Raw genomic sequence first — 19,343 nt, 5'->3', positions numbered from 1 at the left:
AGCAGTACTGGGGCATACGGACTGCAAGGACATTGACAAATTGCTAGGCAATTCATGTAATCCTGAAATATTATATTAATAACCACTTGCCCATACAAACATAACCTAGGGAAAGTTAAGCATCTGTTCCTGTTTGACAGTGCTTTTCATGCAACTCCACACATCTATTTTTTTTTTCCTCATTTTGTTTGGTGGCTGCATATGGGTGTGCCATAGTTATGTTCATTCTGTTCTCTTTTTTTTTTTTAACATCTTTATTGGAGTATAATTGTTTTACAATAGTGTGTTAGTTTCTGCTTTATAACAAAGTGAATCAGTTATACATATGTCCCCATATCTCTTCCTCTCTTGCATCTCCCTCCCTCCCACCCTCCCTATCCCACCCCTCTAGGTGGTCACAAAGCACCGAGCTGATCTCCCTTGCTATGCGACCGCTTCCCACTAGCTATCTATTTGACGTTTGGTAGTGTAATATATGTCCATGCCACTCTCTCACTTTGTCCCAGCTTACCCTTACCCCTCCCCCGTATCCTCAAGTCCATTCTCTAGTAGGTCTGTGTCTTTATTCCCATTTGCCCCTAGGTTCTTCACGACCATTTTTTATTTTTTTTAGATTCCATGTATATGTGTTAGCATACGGTATTTGTTTTTCTCTGTCTGACTTACTTCACTCTGATGACCATCTCTAGGTCCATCCACCTCACTACAAATAACTCAATTTCGTTTCTTTTTATGGCTGAGTAATATTCCATTGTATATATGTGGCACATCTTCTTTATCCATTCATCTGTTGATGGACACTTAGGTTGCTTCCTGGCTCTTCCTGGCTCTTGTAAATAGAGCTGCAATGAACATTTTGGTACATGACTCTTTTTGAATTATGGTTTTCTCAGGGTGTATGCCCAGTAGTGGGATTGCTGGGTGGTATGGTAGTTCTATTTTTAGTTTCTTAAAACCTCCACTGTTCTCCATAGTAGCTGTATCAATTTACATTCCCACCAACAGTGCAAGAGGGTTCCCTTTTCTCCACACCCTGTCCAGAATTTATTGTTTGTAGATTTTTTGATGATGGCCATTCTGACCGGTGTGAGATGATATCTCATTGTAGTTTTGATTGCATTTCTCTAACGATTAATGATGTTGAGCATTCTTTCATGTGTTTGTTGGCAATCTGTATATCTTCTTTGGAGAAATGTCTATTAAGGTCTTCTGCCCATTTTTGGATTGGGTTGTTTGTTTTTTGATATTGAACTGCATGAGCTGCTTGTAAATTTTGGAGATTAATCCTTTGTCAGTTGCTTCATTTGCAAATATTTTCTCCCATTCTGAGGGTTGTCTTTTCATCTTGTTTATGGTTTCCTTTGCTGTGCAAAAGCTTTTAAGTTTCATTAGGTCCCATTTGTTTATTTTTGTTTTTATTTCCATTTCTCTAGGAGGTGGGTCAAAAAGGATCTTGCTGTGATTTGTGTCATAGAGTGTTCCGCCTATGTTTTCCTCTAAGAGTTTGATAGTGTCTGGCCTTACATTTAGGTCATCACACGTCTATTAATTTCTGATATCTTTCTTTTACAAGGTAAAAGAACAGATCCTTTGAGATTTTCTAAGGGGGCTCTCTGGAAAATCAATTCAAGATCAAGCTTTTATTTAGGATTTGATTTTGGGAAGACAAAATACCAAAGGTTGTCAAACACCTTTAAAGGTTTGAACACCTGATTTTATAGGACCACAAGTCACTATGAAAAAATACCTAGTTACCTATTTAATCAAAATAACACTAAAGAATCTAAAAGTAACTATAGGAGGTGACATGGTTGTAAAAACAACAAACTTTAGCTCTTTTAAAAGCAAGAAGACTTAGTTCTCTTAGTCAAGGACATAATAAAGGTCCACATAAAGCACAGGAAATTATTCTAATAAGACATAGAGTCTTTGTTTCCTAGGCAGATTACTTAAAAGGTAAATAACAACCTTTGCTATGTCTCATTAAGATAGACCAATAACCCAGAGAAACTTTGTTGTTTTAATAGAGGAAAAGCCAAATTCTAGTTTTGCATTCAAGTGTTATTGATACGAAAGCTCATTAAAAAAAGAAACCTTATAAGTAAATCTGTCCAACCTTTACCAGCTTTGACCAACCACTTAACATAAAATTTCATTCCATAAACCTTCTACAACTTTCTGTATCATTCAGGTTTTGTCCTATTCCTTCCATTTCTATTCTGAAACGAGTCAATTTCTTCTTTTTTACCTTAACAAAAACCACAGTCTATGTTCTTTGCATATTTTTCATACTAATGTTTCCCTTATCCTTAATATTTCTAGTATTTCAATTATATATGTTTATTATAATTTTTAACCATTATAGCCTTCATTCTATAGAGAAAATGAGGAAGTAGACAATTGTGGATTGTCTGTCATATACCTAACATTTCCTAGCAGAGTAGCAATTTCATGATTTCATAATTTTTAGAGGTATATGCTTCTTACAGCAACAATTTTTTTGACATGGCATATCCAAATAGCTTCATTAACAGATCCAAGTATCTTTAACCCCTCTGTAAAAAAAAAAGAAAAAAAAATAGAAGCCAAAAGTATATAAACTTAAACTTAGTAATGAATGTTTTAGTGTTTTATCTTCTTTAGAAATGATTTAGAAGTTTGCTAAATGTTTATTACTTAATTTAGCATAACTCGAGTGTAGACAGTCTTGGGGTGTGGTAATGAAGAACGGGTCCTAGACAACTTTGCTCAATTCCCCACTTCATGTTGGTGTGCCTTTCACATTTAGATCTACCGTCCACATGGAATTGATTTTCATGTGTGCTGTGGCAGAGGAATTGTTTCATTTAAAAAGTATAGATATCCAATTGACCAAGCACCATTTACTGAAAAGGTCATCATTTCCCTCATTGTAGTGCCACCTTTGTGTAAATCAATTGCCCATATTGTATTTGTGGGTTGATTTTTGGGATTCTTCACTCCTTTTTTTTTTTTTTCTAATTTATTTATTTTATTTATTTATTTTTGGCTGAGTTGGGTTTTTGTTGCTGCGTGCAGGCTTTCTCTAGTTGCGGAGAGCAGGGGCTACTCTTCGTTGCAGTGCACTGGCTTCTCATTGTGGTGGCTTGTTGCGGAGCATGGGCTCTAGGCGTGCGGGCTTCAGTAGTTGTGGTGCGTGGTCTCAGTAGTTGTGGCTCGGAGGCTCTAGAGCGCAGACTCAGTAGTTGTGGCACATGGGCTTAGTTGCTCCGTGGCGTGTGGGATCTTCCTGGACCAGGGCTCAAACCTGTGTCCCCTGCATTCACAGGTGGATTCTTAACCACTGCGCCACCAGGGAAGTCCCCTCATTGATTTTCAGTTGTTCTTCTTTTCTAAAATGAGTGTTTAAACTATAAGTATTCCTCTATGCTTGGATTTAGCTGCACCTTACAAGTTTTGTTTTATAATGTACTCATTATCAATATTTTTGAAATTTCATTTTATTTATTCTTTGGCTCATAAGTTATTTGAAAGAATATTTACTCCCAAACATATGGGGATATCCTATTTATCTTTTTTAAAAAAATTTGTATTATGGTAAGAACACCTAACATGAGCATTACTTTCTTAAATTTTTAAGTGTACACTGGAGTTTTGTTAACTACAGTCACAGTGTTTTCAGCAGATCTAGAACTTATTCATCTTGCGTTACTGAAACTTTACACTTTTGAATAGCATCTCCTCATTTCCCCCTCCCCCCAACCCCTGGCAACTACCATTTTACTCTCTGCTTCTATGAGTTTGACTTTTAGATACCACATATAAGTGAAATCATGTAGTATTTGCCCTCCTGTGACTGACTTATTTCACCTAGCATAATATGTTCAAGGTTTATCCATATCATCACATGTTGCAGGAGTTCCTTCTCTTTAAGGCTGATTAATATTCCATTGTTTGTACATACCACGTTTTTTCTGTCCAGTTAGATAGTCTCGTTATCTTTTTATCACTAGCTTTTAGCTTAGTTGCACTAAAGTCAGAGAACCTACTCTGTGTGATTTTGACCCTTTAAATTTTGTTGAGCATATGGTCAATTTTGGTAAATGTTCCTGGAGTCCATGAAAAAAGTGTATATCCTCTAGTTGTTAGGTGCAGGGTTCTATATGAATCAGTCACGTTTGATAATAATGTCAAATATTTTATCCTTTTGACTTCATCAATTGTTTGAACAATTCATGAGAGGTCTGTTAAAGTCTCCTGCTTTGATTGTGGATGTACCAATTTCTATTCATAGTCTATAATTTTTAGTTATGTATTTTGAGTCTGTTATTAGGTGCATAATTTTTAAGTCATTATGTCTTCCCTGAACTTAAAATAAATCAGTTATGAAGTGTCCTTCTTTATCTCTAGTGACATTTTTTGCCTCAAAGCCTACTTTTTCTGATTTGAATATGGCACACCTGCTTTCTATGATCATATTTGCATGTATATCTCTATCCACTCTTTTATTTTCTATCCTTCCTATTTCCTTACATGTTAGATGTATCTCTTATAACAGCATAGTTGGTTGTTATTTTATCTAGTGTGACAACTGTTGTCTTTTAATTATAGTATTTTGTTCATTTACATTTAATGTTCTTATGGGTTTATATCTACCGTCTACTTTATAGACGTCCCCTATTGTTTCTGTGTTTTATTCCTGGTATTTTGTATTTGTGTCTTTTTTTCCCTTAGTCACCAGTGTCAATTTAATTGGTATTTTTCAAAGAACCAGCTTCAGTATTTACTTGATTCTCGCTGTATATTTTGTGAATGCATCAGTAGTCCATTGCCACAATAATGCTGCTAACAAACAACTGCAAAACCACAGTGGCATCCCACAATTAGTGTATTTTGCTCATGCAGATGGGGTCAGCTAGGCGCTCTGCTGATCTTGGCTGGGTCTTCTCACGTGTATGGGGTCGGTTGCCTCTTGGCAGATCTAGGCTGGCCTTGGCTCTGCCCAATGTGCCTCCGTCCTGTAGCAGGCTGGATGGGGCATGTTCTCATGGTGACGGCCAGAGCTGCAAGAGGACCAAGTGGAAATACACAAGGCTCTTGAGGTCTAGGCTTTGAGCTAATACATGTCACTTTATCCGAAGCAGGTCCCAGGCTGAGCCCAGAATTGGAGTGGAGGTCACCATATGACAAAGGGCCTAAACAGAGCGAGGCTGAAAAATCAGCATCATGATTACAACCCATGTTCACAAAAAAAAAGAATAACGCTGGTGATTTTTGTCATGGCATTCTTTCTCCCGTCCTCAGGAGACACAAACTCCAGTTTAGCCTGTTGGAGGCTAAAACCTACAGTCTCATGTCAAGACAGTGATCTGGGAATTACCAGTGCACTGAGCTCAAGTTCACTGTACTCTATGGCTTGGAGTCTGCACTGCAGTCCAGGAGGGAGTCACTGTTTCCTTGAACAATATGGAAAAGCTCATTGTCCTGCTTTCATGCGGCCTGCGAGTGTTTTCCTTTGTATCATTGTAGACTTCATCATCAACCTCTTGCTGTTCATTTAGCTAATACATCCCATATACTAGCCTTTGGGAGCCTGGTCTAGTACCTGGTGAGCCTTGCACGGTCTAGTGGCAGGATAAACATGCAAGACAAATGAATTTATAATCAGAGATTTGTTTTGAAGGGTAGAAAATTGTGGTGGGACCACAGCAGAGTTATACCTAAGTCATCTTGGGAACATTAACATAGACTTCATAGAAAAGAAAGCTTTTGAGTCAAAACTTCAAAAACAAATTGGAGCTTTCATAAAGATTTTCCTGGCAGAGGGAACACAATGTGCATGTGCAAAATAAGGAGGTGTTAGAGACCAGGGTGTATGAGGGGAAAGCACCAGCTCAGTGTTGCTGAAGCGGGAAGTGAGGGGGGTGGCAGGAGAGGAAGGAATAGGAAGCCGGCCAGGAGATGGAGGAGAGCAGCTGAGGTCTTATGAGCCCTCACAAAAGAGTCTAGATTCTATTTAATCACAACATAACTGATGAGCAACCATCAGGAATCTTTAACTAGAAAGGGATACACCATCAACTTCTAGTTTTCTGGGAAGACTTTCCAAGGGCCACTGGACTGTGCTGGAAAGAGATGAGGGGCTGAACCAGAAGCGTGATGTGGATGACCTGGGAGATATTTTGGAGACTTAATGGAAACTTGATGTTTTACTGCATATGGGGAAGGAAGACTGTGGAAGAGGGAAACTCAGGGTGACTTCAGAAACTAGGTGGATGGGGAACCGTTTTGCAAGAGGGAATAAGAAGAGTGAGTGAATCATTTGATTGGAGGTGCTGTGACTTCGGATTTGGACAAGTTGAGTTTACCTTCCTAGGAAGCACTGGTGGATACACAGCGCCCAGGTGCTCCCGAGGTTAGACTGCTGAAACGTGACTTCCCCGAAAGATGTTCACATCCCAATCCCTGGAACGTGCAAATGTTACCTTAGTTTTGGTAAAAGGTCTTTGTAAGTGTGATGAAGGATCTTGAGATGAAATTATCCAAGACAGAGGGAGCCTGGCCCTGCCAACACCTTGGCTTCTGCCCAGGGATACTGTACTGATTTTGGACTTCTGGCTTCCAGAACTGTGGGAGTATACATTTCTGTTGTTTTAAGCCACCAACTGAGTGGTAATTTGTTACAGTGGCCACAGGAAACTAGCACAGTTACAAAGAAGACCAAAGGGTCAGAGGCAAACCAAGGAAGGAAGCAGGTCAGGAAATAAGGATATCTCCACTCTTAAGCAGAAATGCTTGATAGCACTGTCTGCTCGCTGTTTCCATCTTCTTACTGTCTCGAGGCTACTTCTTATCCTTCAGATCTCAGCTTAAATGTCCAGAGGGCTGTCTCTGACCACTCAACCTTGAAGCAGCTCCTGTGCTCTTATTTTCTGCATCTAGCAGGGCTTAATATTTCCTCCTTCTCTTACTGACTTGCTTTGGGAGTGCAAGTTAGTCTTGTTCGTTGCTGAATCTTCAACGTCTAGTGTGTTAATGTCTACCAGATGGTAGATGTAAAATATAGATTTTTAAATGAAAGTATGAATAAATAAGTGAACACGCACTGTGCTTTGTTCATAGCTCTGCTTTAGCAACTTTCACACTGCAAGATCATTAGAGGTGTGTGTTGGGGGGGTTGGGGGGTGCACTCACACCCTAATTACTTGTGAGCCTCTTAGAGTAAGGGCTACATCTGATTCATTATGTACTTCGCGGTACCTCTAGAGTGCCCTCAACTCCTCATTCTCCACTGAACTTCAGTCGAATGAATGATTTAACTCGAACCTCTAATCTTTCCTCTTCTTAGAGCTGAGTGGCTTAAATTCATTTGTCAGTCTTTTCTGAAATCATAATATTAAAATACTAAACAAAATGACCATTTTGTAATATTCTGAAGATAGAAATTTACTTTTATAATTAGACATTTTGGGGGGAATCTTAATTGTGTTAATAATACATGAAACTGTCCTCCTTTAAAAAGTTAGTATAATGCAGTTAAAGTTGAATTCCCTTTGGTCAGTGGCCAAGCCTGGTTCTCCCTCTCATCCCCAGAAGTGGCCATTGTTGTTAGTATGCATCCATCCATACCTCTTTTTATGCACGTATTCATAGAAAAAACACTACCATCTTGTGGCAGTGTTTTTGTTTTTTGGGGTTTTTTTGTTTTTTTAAAATTAATTTTATTTATTTATTTATTTTGGCTGCATTGGGTCTTCGTTGCTGTGCACGTGCGTTCTCTATTTGCAGCAAGCAGGGGCTACTCTTCCATGTGATGCGTGGGCTTCTCATTGCAGTGGCTTCTCTTGTTGAGGAGCACGGGCTCTAGGCGTGTGGGCTTTCAGTAGTTGCAGCACGTGGGCTCAGTAGTTGTGGCTCGCAGGCTCTAGAGCACAGGCTTAGTAGTTGTGGTGCACAGGCTTAGTTGCTCTGCGGCATGTGGGATCTTCCCGGACCAGGGATCGAACCCGTGTCCCCTGCATTGGCAGGTGGATTCTCAACCACTGTGCCACCAAGGAAGCCTGTGGCAGTATTTTTTACATAAATGGCACCTTTTGGGTATGGGACGTTCTGAAATTTGCTTCTTCACTCAGCTGTTTGAGATCTAATAACATTGATAAGCTTAGGTCTGCGACCCTCCTTTTATCTTCTGGGTAGGATTCCACTGTATGGAATGGGCCACATTTGTCCTTAGATGGAAATTTAAGTTGTTTCCACTGTTTTGTTATTGCAAACTGTGCTGCAAAAAATATCCTTGCACACGTATCCCTGGGCCCCTTGCAAGAGTTTCCACAGGCTATATTCCCAGAATCGTTCTTGTTGGGCCTGGAAATACATTGCCACCAAACATGGCCATAGCAGTGGCCTTCCTCCAGAGCCTCTCCTAGTTTTCCAGTATTTAGTGTTGTCAGCATTTTTAACTTTTGCTAGTATGATAGCTGTGAAAGGAGATATTTTTTAAACTTCATTTCTCTATTACTGAGGTTGGACACTTTTTATGTGTTTATTGGTCATTTGCATTTCCTGTCCATTCATTTCCTTTGCCTATTGTGTTTTTTTTCCTCTTTCCCTAGAATTCAATTGTTGGTCTATCATGTGTGTTGCAAATATTTTCTCCATGTATCTACTTATTTAAAAAATAGGGGGTTCTTTTGACAGACAGAACTTTTAAATTCTGATGGGGTCTAGCATGTCAATATTTTTTTTATGACTTCTGCCTTCTACATTTTTAAGGAAGGGTTTCTCCACCCCCAGGATAATAAAGATGTTCTCCTATATTTTCTTCTCGTAATTTAAAAGTATTAAAAAAACTTTAAGCTGTTAATATATCTGCAAATGATCTTTGTGTATTGTATGAAATAGGGGCCCAAATTAATTTTTTTCCTTATGGTTAGCACTATTTATTGTACAGTTTATTCTTCCATTCTTCCCGCACCAATGCTACCTTTAACATATATGAACATTTCACAATTATCTGGCTCTTTTCTGGATTCCATTCTGTTCTGTTCCTACTCCCAATAACCCTCTGTTTTAATAACTATGGCTTTATAATATGTCTTTTTTTTTTTTTTTTTAGAAAAGTATCTCCATTTTTATTTTGGGATTTTGTGATTAAATAGTTATTTTTTTAATTAATTTTTATTGGAGTCTGGTTGCTTTACAATGTTGTGTTAGCCTCCACTGCACAACAAAATGAATCAGCCCTACACATACAGATATCCCCTCCCTTTTGGACTTCCCTCTCATTTAGGTTACCACAGTGCATTAGGTAGAGTTCCCTGTGCTATACAGTATGTTCCCATCAGTTGTCTATTTTATACATAGTATCAATAATATAATATGTCTTAATATTCATTAGAAAATTTGGCCCGCTCTTTGTTGTTATTTCTTAAAATTGTGTTGACTAACTGTTCTTCCATATTTGCTCTTTTAGAATCACTTTGTTTCATTTCACAAAAAAATCTTGTTAGGATTTTTGATCACTATTTTTAAAAAATGTCAAAACCCACCAGATTGTACACTGTTACTTTTTCCTAAAGCCTTCACGATGTATTATTTAGCTTTCCCTCTGTATTATTTCTGTTAAAGAGCAAGGCAGACACAGGTCTTGGGTCTTTACAATTTGGGAGCTCTCTTTAAGAAAAATAATACAAAATTAAGAATGCAATAGTGGGTGCTGTGCCTTGGGAGGGACCTGGACCTCCAGCTTTATTTGCTTCATGGTAACCCCGCCTCAGGGTAGCAGTGTGACTGAGAGAGAAAGTGCTAGTAAACGATGCCTTCGCTCCCACTAGAATAAAGCCCTAGTTCGTGACTACCAAGCTACTTAGGTGGTGTAAGCAATAAAATAACAGTTAAATTTGCAACCTCAGTCGTGTTTCTAGCTGTGTGTTATATAATACCGCTGCCTTGACTTTTCGCTGGGACAGCACCTCACATCTGAGGACCTCAGGGCACATTAAGAACATTAATTAATTAATTAAACCCCACAAAACCCCAGAGACACAGGAAGGAGGGACGTGGCATCACCTTGCCCAGTTTTGAAATGCAGCCACCTCTGGGGACGAGCAGGGCAGCTGCTTCTTAATAAATGGCAACGCCCACGACACTTTAGCCCAGACAATTAGTCGTTGTCGTTGGTAATTGTCTTGTGAACATTAGCCTGTCAGACGGTGAGGGCTCCAGGATGAACTGTTCACTGCAAATCTAATTCAGTCTCTGAAATTTCTGGCTTTTTAGTAATTTTGTCCTAATCATAAAGTATATTAAATACATAAACAACAAGGACCTACTGTATAGCCCTGGAAGTTATACTCAGTATTTTGTAATAACCTATAATGGAAAAGAATCTGAAAAAGAATATATATATACACACACACATATACATATACATATATACATAAAACTGAATCACTTTGCTGTACACCTGAAACTAACACAACATTACAAATCAACTATACATCAATAAAATAAATAAATGCACAGGGAAAGTCTAGTTTTCTTTTAAACTCGACAGTGTTTTTGGTAGTTCTTCAAATTTAAAACTTAAGATAAGAAAAGATTATTTTAAAAAACTAAAGTGCAACTTAATAGGGAGTTATTGATAACTTTTTCTGTTTGTTTTTGATTCAAAACTTTGCTGCTGAGCAAAATGAATCAGTGATGGTAGAAGTCAGGACAGCAGCTACCTTTAAGAGGTGTGTTGTCTGGACAGCAGGTGAGGGAAACTTCTGGGCCCTGGAAAAGCTTTAATATTCATTTAAGGGGTTGTTAACGTGCGGTACATAGACGTAGAGATTCATGCACTGTGCCGTATACATGTTGTATCTCAATAACAAGCTGATTTAACCTGAAAAGCACTCTAGTCTTGCTGTTGTGAGAACACTGGAAACACTGTACAAACGATCTGGAAGCAGGGAGCAGGACGTATCCAGGTGCTAGAGACTCGCTAGGTTTCATTCTCCCCAAAGCGTCTTTCTTCAGAAGAGCGATTCTGACTGCTTTGTCCCCTCTCATGTCATTTGCTCTCCACCCAGAAGAGCTACTTGCTCTGCTGGGGTGCCATTCTCTCATTGTACCTTCAACGTTATATGCCTCTTCGTCTCTGCCCTTTACACTTCCCTGGGCATCTGATTCTTCTCTTAGAATTTCATTCTACTTCATTTGCCTGCATCTTTGCCAGAAGCAGGTATAAGGCATGAGTAAGTGGGGATTTGGGGTTGAGAGGCGTCTGCAGGGGCCGTTGCACTGGCTGTTGCTGCAGGAACGAATGCAGTGGGAGAGGAGGATGTGGAGAGGATAGGCTGCCTCTGACGCCACCGTGTCTGCTGTGATGCTTAGAAACAAGAAGACGGGGCAGCAGGCCACGCTGGCAGCCCAGTATCTGGGGCCTCCAGCAGGTCCTGGGTCCCTCCTGTGTATGTGCGGACAATTCTGAGGAGGGGCAGCCCCTGGGCAAGAGCATCCTAGGGCTGCTCTGAGCTAAGGCCGAAAGGCTGCAAGCAGATGTCAGGGCTAAGAGTCCCCCAGTGGAGCAGACACAGAGTGAACAAGAAAGGAGGGGCCAGGGGTGGTGAGAGAGCGGGGGAGGGTGGGAGGGAGAGAGTGAGACAGTGGAAGAGAAGGGGGGTTTGTGGTGGGGAGAAAGACAGACAGGAACAAGGAAAAGAAAAGAGAGTAGAAGGAGAAGGAAGAAAAGGAGGGGCAAAAGAACTTTTCAGACAAACTGGGAAAAAAGTTTTTTCTACTCTAGTTTTTGGTGAACGGTAAATATATGAACACTACCCCGATTATTGACTTTCCAGAACATATTAAAACAATAATGTATAGTCAGCTCCAGGTCTTGCTTAGAAAGTAGAAAAGTGAACATCGTGGCCTCTGTCAGATGCCTGTTCACAGTATTTCCCAGCATGGGGAAAGCAGCCCTTGTGCTAATCTCTGTGTTCTGAGAGCACTGACATAGCCGATTGTGGTCTTTTCCATACTCTGCCTTAAAATCATTTGAAAGCCTGCCATCCAGGAGGTTGATAATCAGTTGTTTACAAACTTCAAAGGGGCTCCCGTGAAAGGATCACAGAGCTCAGTCTCTGGCAGGTTCGAGGGCCTCCTGGGGGGCAGCCCAGCCCAGCCCCATCCTGGCCTCAGTTTATGTCCACAGCTCCCTCGGGCCAGGTATCACTGGACCCCCATCCTGTGCGGATGGAGGCACGGAGAGGTCAGAATACGAGTGGGCTGCGAAGACCCTGTTCTCCCCACCTTGCGGCGCTGCCCTCAGCAATATAATCCTTCAGATATGCTGCAGTTTAGAAACACGTGACCACGCTGCCTCCAATTTCCTGTGCTCTGCAGATATTTACCATCTCTTTTCTGTCCTCTTGTCCCTTTTTCTCTGAAAGGCGCCGAGCTCAGGAGCAGCAGCCAGGAATGCCAGCAAATAGTCACGGAGCCACAGGAAGCCGTCTCCCCAGAGGCCGAGCAAAGCATCCAGGTAACGGAGATCATCCCCCCAGCCTGGTGCTGCTTGTGCCGTCGGGGTCAGGAGTGTTCCTGGCGCCGGAGTCACTCCCGAGAAGGGAAAGTTCTCACTGGCGTTAAGATCTGGGGGACAAGGGCGGGGAGGAAACAGGCTGCGTGTTTGTAACAAATCAGCCTCACAACACCCTCGAGAATCCAGCTCAGGATGGAACCCCATCCCTTCTCCCCCTGCCTTCTCACTCATCCCCTGGCTTCAGGAGGCTGATGTGGATAAAGCAGCTCGCTTAAAGGCGGTTAGAAAGCTCACCTTGTCCACAGACTCAAATGAGGCAGCATTTTCCTTCCTGCCCCACTGGGCCCTGCAGGCTGTAGAAGCACCTGCCACAGCTCCCTGGATTGCTCCTGGCCCACTGGCCCGGCCTGGCTTCAGCAGGGGCCCCTCCCCACACCCTCCTGCTCTGTGAGTGCTGCCACCCTGACCTAAAGGGGGGCACACCCCCACTGAAGGAGGCCACAGTCAGCCACATAATAGAGGACATAGGATTTGGGGGATGGGCCTGGGGATCCAACCATTGTTCCATCTCTGCCACCCTCTGACCACTGATGGTTCACAAAAATACAAATGTCCATATTGACTGGGCTCTGGGTCCTCACCTGCTCCTGCAGGACCTCAGGGCATGTCCCTTGTGTCCTCTGGAACTGGCCTCACCAAGGGGGCAGGGAGAACGAATGGGCTTACCTCTAAGCTACCGTTGGCGGCCTGGCCCTGCATCAGCACTGCGTGTGGCCAAGAGTACCAGCACGCGTTTCACTGCACGGGCCCTTCTGCTTCTGGTCCTCCTGACTCTTCCGTCCACCTGAGGCCAGGATGGGGGCTGGTGCAGTGCCATTGCTTCCTGGACTCCAGCCCCCAGCTCTCTTTTTTTCTCCTTTCCAATCTTGGACAAAATAACATTCCCCCTGCCCATCAGCTCATGCAAAGAAGATCTTGGGAAGAAGAGGAGTCAGGGAGGACCTTTATCTTAGCATTAGGCCACCTGGCTCGTCCTGCTGCATTTTCACATTGTCTCTATGGAAAATGCCTTCTTATACCCCAAACCACAAAAGGACCCAACCTGTAGCTGGGTGGGTGTTGTATTTCGAGGGCTGATTTATTCTCTGCACAGAGGTTGGACGCTCACAATGGCCAGGCTCTCTGCTAGGTGCTGAGGGTGCTCGCGAGACCAGAACACAGCCCCAGCCTTCAGGAGGTGCTGCACGGTGGGAAGAGGAAAGCCTCCTAATTCAGTATGTGGAAATGAGGGTGGAAAACATCCCAGAAGAGGGCATGAGGGACACCTGAAGCTTTTAAAGAAGGTTGTTTGGCATGGACTAGATTGAGAGAAATGAAGCTGATGAATGGAATTAGTAAAAAGAACTTAGCGCGAGGGATTTCTGCTTCTGGCAAAGATGGCTAGATTTACTTTCCTGCCTGAAAAAAACAAAAAAATGGCCAAAGCATATGAAATAAGTTTTTAAGACACTGCTCATCAGGTAACAAAGGAGAGTGATGCCCGGGAGGTGGGAAACAAGCCAGGTAAGCCCTCCGAACATCCTGGCCTCCTGCTTTGAGAGAGTCCCTGACCACGGCACAGGGTGGGAGGCACCATGGAAGCCAAGTGGTATGTCCATGGAGACGAAAGCCACTAAGGTTTGCAGGACAGAGTACCAGAGAGGAGAGAGCTGTACAGAGAGATGGTTGACACCAGCGAGGGTCACTCTTGGGTATTCAGCTGAGTACTGATCAGCACATGCTGAGTACTGATGTGCGCATGCACATCAGACTGATCTTCAAAACTACTGAGGATCAGGCTGAGGAAAGAACTTCCCAAGAGGATTAGCATTAACAGTGCACAGTGCTCATACAAGGCTGGGAATAGTGCATGCTCCATCAGCCAGACCAGGGAACCCTGTGACTCGCAAGGCATTGGGAGAATGCACAGAGGGTATTGCATCAGTAGCGAGGAATAATTAGCTCTGGAGAGAGCACTGCTCCAGTCCTATCTAACAAATCTTTAGAGCAAGATCCAAAAGGACCAAACTGCTTCCAAGTAATTTGAGTTCCAGAACAAAGTTCAAGAATATTTGTAGGGCTTCCCTGGTGGCACAGTGGTTGAGAGTCTGCCTGCCAGTGCAGGGGACACGGGTTCGAGCCCTGGTCTGGGAGGATCCCACATGCCTCGGAGCAACTGGGCCCGTGAGCCACAATTACTGAGCCTGCGCGTCTGGAGCCTGTGCTCCGCAACAAGAGAGGCCGTGATAGTGAGAGACCCACGCACCGCGATGAGGAGTGGCCCCCACTTGCCACAACTAGAGAAAGCCCTCGCACAGAAACGAAGACCCAACACAGCCAAAAATAAATAAATAAATAAATAAAAATTAAATAATGTATAATTCAGGTGTACTTTAAAAAAAAATAAAAAAGAATATTGGTAGGAATACAAAATTATCCAGCACCCAAGTAGATTAAATCACAATGTTTGGATTTTTTTTTTCTTAAAGACATAATGCTTTTGCACACTTAATGTCCTACAGTATAGTATAACATAACTTTTATATGTACTGGGAAACCAAAAATTCACATGACTTGCTTTATTGCAATATTCACTTTATCGTGGTGAATGAACCTGGAATATGAACCTGCAATACCTCCAACGTATGCCTGTAAAAACACCCCAAATAAACCTTCTAGGGATTAAAACTACAATTCATGAGATGAAAAATACACTGGAAGGATTAACCACAGATTAGACATTGCAGAAAAAGGGATTAGTGAAACAGAAATGAGAATTAAAAAAAAAAATCAGTGTATCAGTGAGCTGTGGGATAACTTTAAGTACCTAATATGCGTGTAATTGGAATTCATAAAGAAGAGGAGAAAGATGTTGGAACAGAAAAAAATATTCGAAGAAATAATGACTTAAAAATTCCAAATTTTATGAAAACAGTAAACCCACAGACACAAGCTCAACCAATAACAAGCACAAGAAACATGAAGAAAACTATACCAAAGCCCATCATAATCAAATAGTGGAAAACCAGTCATAAAAAGAAAATCTTAAAAGTACCCAGAGGGAGAAAAAAAAAGGACAAGTTGGGAACAGAGGCCCAAAGATAAGGATGGCAGCAGATTTCTTGTTGGCAACAATGTGAGCAAAAAAAGACGGTGGAGTCACATCTTTAAGGAACTGGAAGAAAATAAACTGTCAACCGAGAATTTTACACCCATTGAATATCTTTCAAAAATAAAGGTGAAATAAAGACTCTGCCTACACAGAAAAGGGGAAAGAATTCATTACCAGTAGGCCCAACTACAAGAAATGTGAAAGGAAGTCCTTCAGGCAGAAGGAAAATGATGCCAGATGGAAATCTGGATCTACACAGAGGGCGATGAATACTGGAAATGGTAACTAAATGGGTAAATGTGTAAGATTTTGTTTTTATTATTTATATCTCTTTCAAAGATAGTTGACAGCCTAAATAAAATAAAAACAACATAGTGTGGAGCTTTCAACATGTGTAAAAACATCTGACAAGAACAGCACAAAGGCCAAGAGGGCACAATGTAAGGACCCTATTTTAGGGTCCTTATACTACACCTGAAGTGATGTTTTATCACCTGAAGATAGACTTAAAGATGTAAACTATAAACTAAAAGAACACGAAAGTTACAAATCAAATTCAGAAAGTTATATCTAATAAGCCTACAAAGAGGTAAAGTGGAATCATAAAAATATACAATTACTCCAAAAGAAGGCAAAAAGAGAGGAAAAGGGGAATAAAGAACAGATAGGACAAATAGAAAACAAACAGCAAGATAACAGACTTAAACCTAATCACATCAATAATTACATTAAATGGAAAATGGTCTAAATATCCCAATTAAAGAATGTATAAAGCAGATATAGATTGGATTAAAAAGCAAAACAGTTACATGTGGATTACAAAAAATGCACTTTGAGTAGATACAACAGGTTCAAATGAAAAACATGCAAATAGATACATCATGGTAACACTAATCAAAAGAAAGCTGGAGTAGCTTTATTCATTTCAGACAAAGTGGATTTCAGAAAAGGGAATATTACCAGGGATAACAAAGGTCAAGAGGACATAACAGTCCTAAATATTTATGCACCTAATAGTAGAACTTCAAAATACATGAAGTAAAAATCGATAGAACTGCAAAGACAAATAAATAAATAAATAAACAAACAACTGTATTTGGAGATTTCAATATCCCTCCCTTAATCATTGATAGAATGAGTAGAGAGTAAATCAGTAAGAAAGTAGAAGATTTTAAGAATACTGTTGACCAATTTGACCTAACTCTACCCAACAATGGCAGAATACACCTTCCCACATCCACATGGAATATTTACCAAGTTAGATCATATTTCAAGCTAGAAAAGAAGTCTCAATAAATTTAAAAGGATTCAGGTCATCTAAAGTATGTTCTTCCCCAACAAAAGACATCACAGGGAAATAAAACTTCAAATCAACAGCTCTCATAAACATCGATGGAAAAATTCAAATAAAACTTTTAATAAATTGAATCAATATATTAAAAGGACAATGTCATGATCAAGTAGGGTTTATTCTGAGAATGCAAGGTTGGTTTAACATAAGAAAATCAATGTAATTCACCATATTAACATTCTAAAAAAGAATACTTATATGTTTATCTCATAAATGCAGGAAAGGTATCTGAAAATTCACATTCATTCCTCATAAAAACTCTCAGAAAATTAGGAGTAGAAGAGAACTTCTTCAATTTGATAGAGGTTATTGTTGAAAAACCTATAGCTAACATCATCCTTGGTAAAAGACTGAGTGCTTTTCCACCAAGGTCAGAAACAAGACAAGAATGTCTGTTCTCACCACTTCTATTCAGAATTATTCTGGCGGTTCAAGACAGTGAAAAAAGACAAGAAAAGAATTAAAAGAATATACACAAAATTAACATGCAAAGTTCAATTTTATCTCTGTATAATGGCAATGAACAATCAGGAATTTAAGTAAATACCATTTAGAACAGTACAAATACACAGAATACTTAAATCTGACAAAAGATGTTGTCATATTTAAGTATTTTGTGTATGCTAAAAACTACAAAACATTTCTGAGAGAAATGAAATAAGACCTAAATAAATGGAGAGATATCCCCTGTACGTAATTTCGAGGACTTGATATTGTCAAGTTGTTGATTGATCAATGAAATCCCAGTCAAAATTTCAGGAGGAATTTTTAGAGAAATTGAAAAAGTGATTTCAAAATTCATGAGGAAGTGGGAAGGACCTAGCACAGACAAAGAAACTATGGAAAGAGAACAAGGTTGTAGGACTAATGCTACTGACTTCAAGATTTATTATAAGGTTCTTGTAACCAAGACAGTGTGGTAATGATGTCAAGGTCAACAAATAGATGAACGGAACAGAATAGAAGATCCAGAAACAGACTCAGCATATAATCTACAGTGACAAAGAGCAGATCATTGTTTGCCTGTGGTTGGCAGAGTGGCCCCAGGTGGGAGGAAGAGCCACACAGAAACACAGAAGCTTTGGGGAGTGATGTATATGTTTATTATTTTTATCGTGGTGATATTATTATAGGTCAAAACTTTTCAAAAGCTACACTTTAAATATATGCTGTTTACTGTATGTCAATTATACCTCAATAAAGCAGTTTTTAAAAAAGCCCTAGTGCATCTTTTAAGTTACACAGAAGAATAAGAATAAAGGAGGAATAACTAACATCGACAGAGAGTCAGAAGATGCTAAGCATCTCTCCAACCACCTGTCCTTATTTTATCCTCAGGACAACCTTATGAGGTAGGTGCTGCTCTTAGCCCCTTTGTACAGATGAGGAAACTGGGACGCCCTCACTTTCCCAACGCCACGTGCCCTGTAAGCATGGAGGCCAGGATCTGACCCAGGCAGCTCATACGGAGCTCGGGCTCTGAACCACTGTGGGTGTTGATTAATTCTCATGTCTTGCCTTTGTCTTTTGCAGAGAAAAAGCACAGAAGAAGCCGCAATAGAGGAAGCTTTATCACCAGTCCAAAGTGGAAACAGTAGTGAAGAGGAGGTAGGGCTTGCGAGGGCCCTGGAGGGGGCCGGTGCGGCTCACTCCTCTCCACCTGCGTCTTCGTGCGCTTTCCTCGCCAGGCCTCCCGCCTTCTTTCCCAGTTCAGAGCCGCCTCCTTACTTAGGACCTGCTCCACAAAGCCTCCCTCGGTGAACTCTCACTCCACTGTCATTAGACCTTTATTCTATATCCCTTGCACAGCTCGGTCCTAGAAGTTACGCTTTCTACATCAATAATTTGCAAGCATTTCAGTAAATAGAATCTTTCTCTTCTTCCCATTGTCTAGAGAGAAAACATTTTGGAGGGGCAAACGTCTGTAAGAGTTTTCTCCTGCTCTACGTAGAGTACATTCATGTACACACTTATGTGTCTGATGTGTCATTCACACGCATCTCTGGTTCCAGGAACTGCTTCCTCCTGTTACAGATTCAGGCCAAGGGGTGATAGCATCTTCCACCAGTTGCCAGGAGTGGGACGTGCTTCTGGAAGGAGTGGGCCCCAGGCGGGCACAGGTCCACTTTCCGAGCCTCATGTTAGCATGTGCTGCAGGCCCACTACCATCTTCTCTGGCACTGCTCACCCCCCAGCACCCTGAGGATGGGGGCTTCAGTGCCTGCTCTTTCCCTGGGGCTGTTCCTGCAGGCGGGTCGCCACCTCCGGGGGCAGTTGGAGAATCAGCCCCCAGCTCCTCTGCCTTTTGGGTAGGACGGCTCCCAGGGGTGCTCTCC

At 41.2% G+C, this 19,343-nt stretch overlaps 1 protein-coding gene across 1 annotated transcript in view; it reads left to right on the top strand.

The window, feature by feature from the left end:
- Positions 1–19,343, top strand: part of CFAP61 (cilia and flagella associated protein 61) — a 254,354-nt gene that overhangs the window by 51,628 nt on the left and 183,383 nt on the right. The window contains exons 9-10 of the mRNA XM_036824605.1: positions 12,414–12,505; positions 18,541–18,615. Of these exons, the coding sequence (XP_036680500.1) occupies positions 12,414–12,505; positions 18,541–18,615 (167 nt within the window). The remainder of the gene's footprint in view (positions 1–12,413; positions 12,506–18,540; positions 18,616–19,343) is intronic.

This window comes from Balaenoptera musculus, chromosome 15, assembly GCF_009873245.2.
Source record: "Balaenoptera musculus isolate JJ_BM4_2016_0621 chromosome 15, mBalMus1.pri.v3, whole genome shotgun sequence".
Classification (NCBI taxonomy): Eukaryota; Metazoa; Chordata; class Mammalia; order Artiodactyla; family Balaenopteridae; genus Balaenoptera; species Balaenoptera musculus.
Note: the sequence above shows the minus strand (reverse complement) of the source record. Positions and strands in the feature narration are given on the sequence as shown.